At 54.7% G+C, this 839-nt stretch overlaps 1 protein-coding gene across 1 annotated transcript; it reads left to right on the plus strand.

Moving 5' to 3' along the window:
* Positions 1-64: 64 nt before the first annotated feature.
* Positions 65-400, plus strand: DQ04_06881040 (hypothetical protein; the record flags this gene model as incomplete). The annotated part of the gene is made up of 1 exon (XM_009314920.1): positions 65-400. One exon carries the CDS (start codon positions 65-67, stop codon positions 398-400), a length of 336 nt encoding a protein of 111 aa, XP_009313195.1.
* Between the last annotated feature and the right edge of the window lie 439 nt (positions 401-839).

Below are 839 nucleotides of genomic sequence, written 5' to 3' on the forward strand. Positions count from 1 at the left end.
GTGTGTGTGTGTGTGTGTGTTTATCGGCTCTGTGTTTTTATTCGTGAGGCTGGCAGTGTACCTTATGGGGTTTCAAACGCCATGGGTATTCATCGCGGTCGCCGGTGTGCCGCTCTTCATGATTTACACCAAAGCCAAGCGCATCGACGCAAAGGAAATGCACGAGGTGCAGATGCGCATCAAGTACCACTCCGAGTTCTGGGCGAGGGGTAACGACTTTGTGCGGGCACACAGCGGCTACGTGCAGCGGCAGCTGTGTGACACCGCCGATGCAATGCTCGGTGTGGAGATCACAGGTTCAACGGACTCAGCAGCAGCAGCAGCAACAGCACCAGCGACCCCCTGGTGGCGGCTGTGGCGGACAAACCAGAAAGTTAATAATAGTAGTGGTGATGAATGAGCGAAGGAACGAGGGAGATGATGCTGGTGGTAGTGGTGGCAGCTGTACCATGATCATGCCGTTGTCAAAAGTGGTGTAATACGGCATGTGTGTTACCGCTGCTGGGGCCGTTTTGTAATGGGTGATTGTGGATAGTCGTAGGGGGCTTGGTGGTGGTGTGTGTGGCTTGGTGTTGCTCTATACACCTGTGTGTGTGTGTGTGTGTTTGTATGGTGCACAGCTGGTGTACTACAGGGAGGGGAGGGTGCCCTCCACCGCAACGGCACTCTGGGCTTTGCTATGTTCCATGGTGTCCCTCCTCTTGTGTGCATTCCTTCTCCTGCTGTGACTTGTGTCATGTGTGTTCTTTCCTCTCACCCCCCTTACTTCTTCCCTTTGTGGCTTCTCGCCTGCTCTTCACACCACACAGGGGTCTTGCGTCTCCGGGACAAGCACAGTG

Source organism: Trypanosoma grayi (assembly GCF_000691245.1).
Source record: "Trypanosoma grayi strain ANR4 Tgr_688_V1, whole genome shotgun sequence".
Classification (NCBI taxonomy): domain Eukaryota; phylum Euglenozoa; class Kinetoplastea; order Trypanosomatida; family Trypanosomatidae; genus Trypanosoma; species Trypanosoma grayi.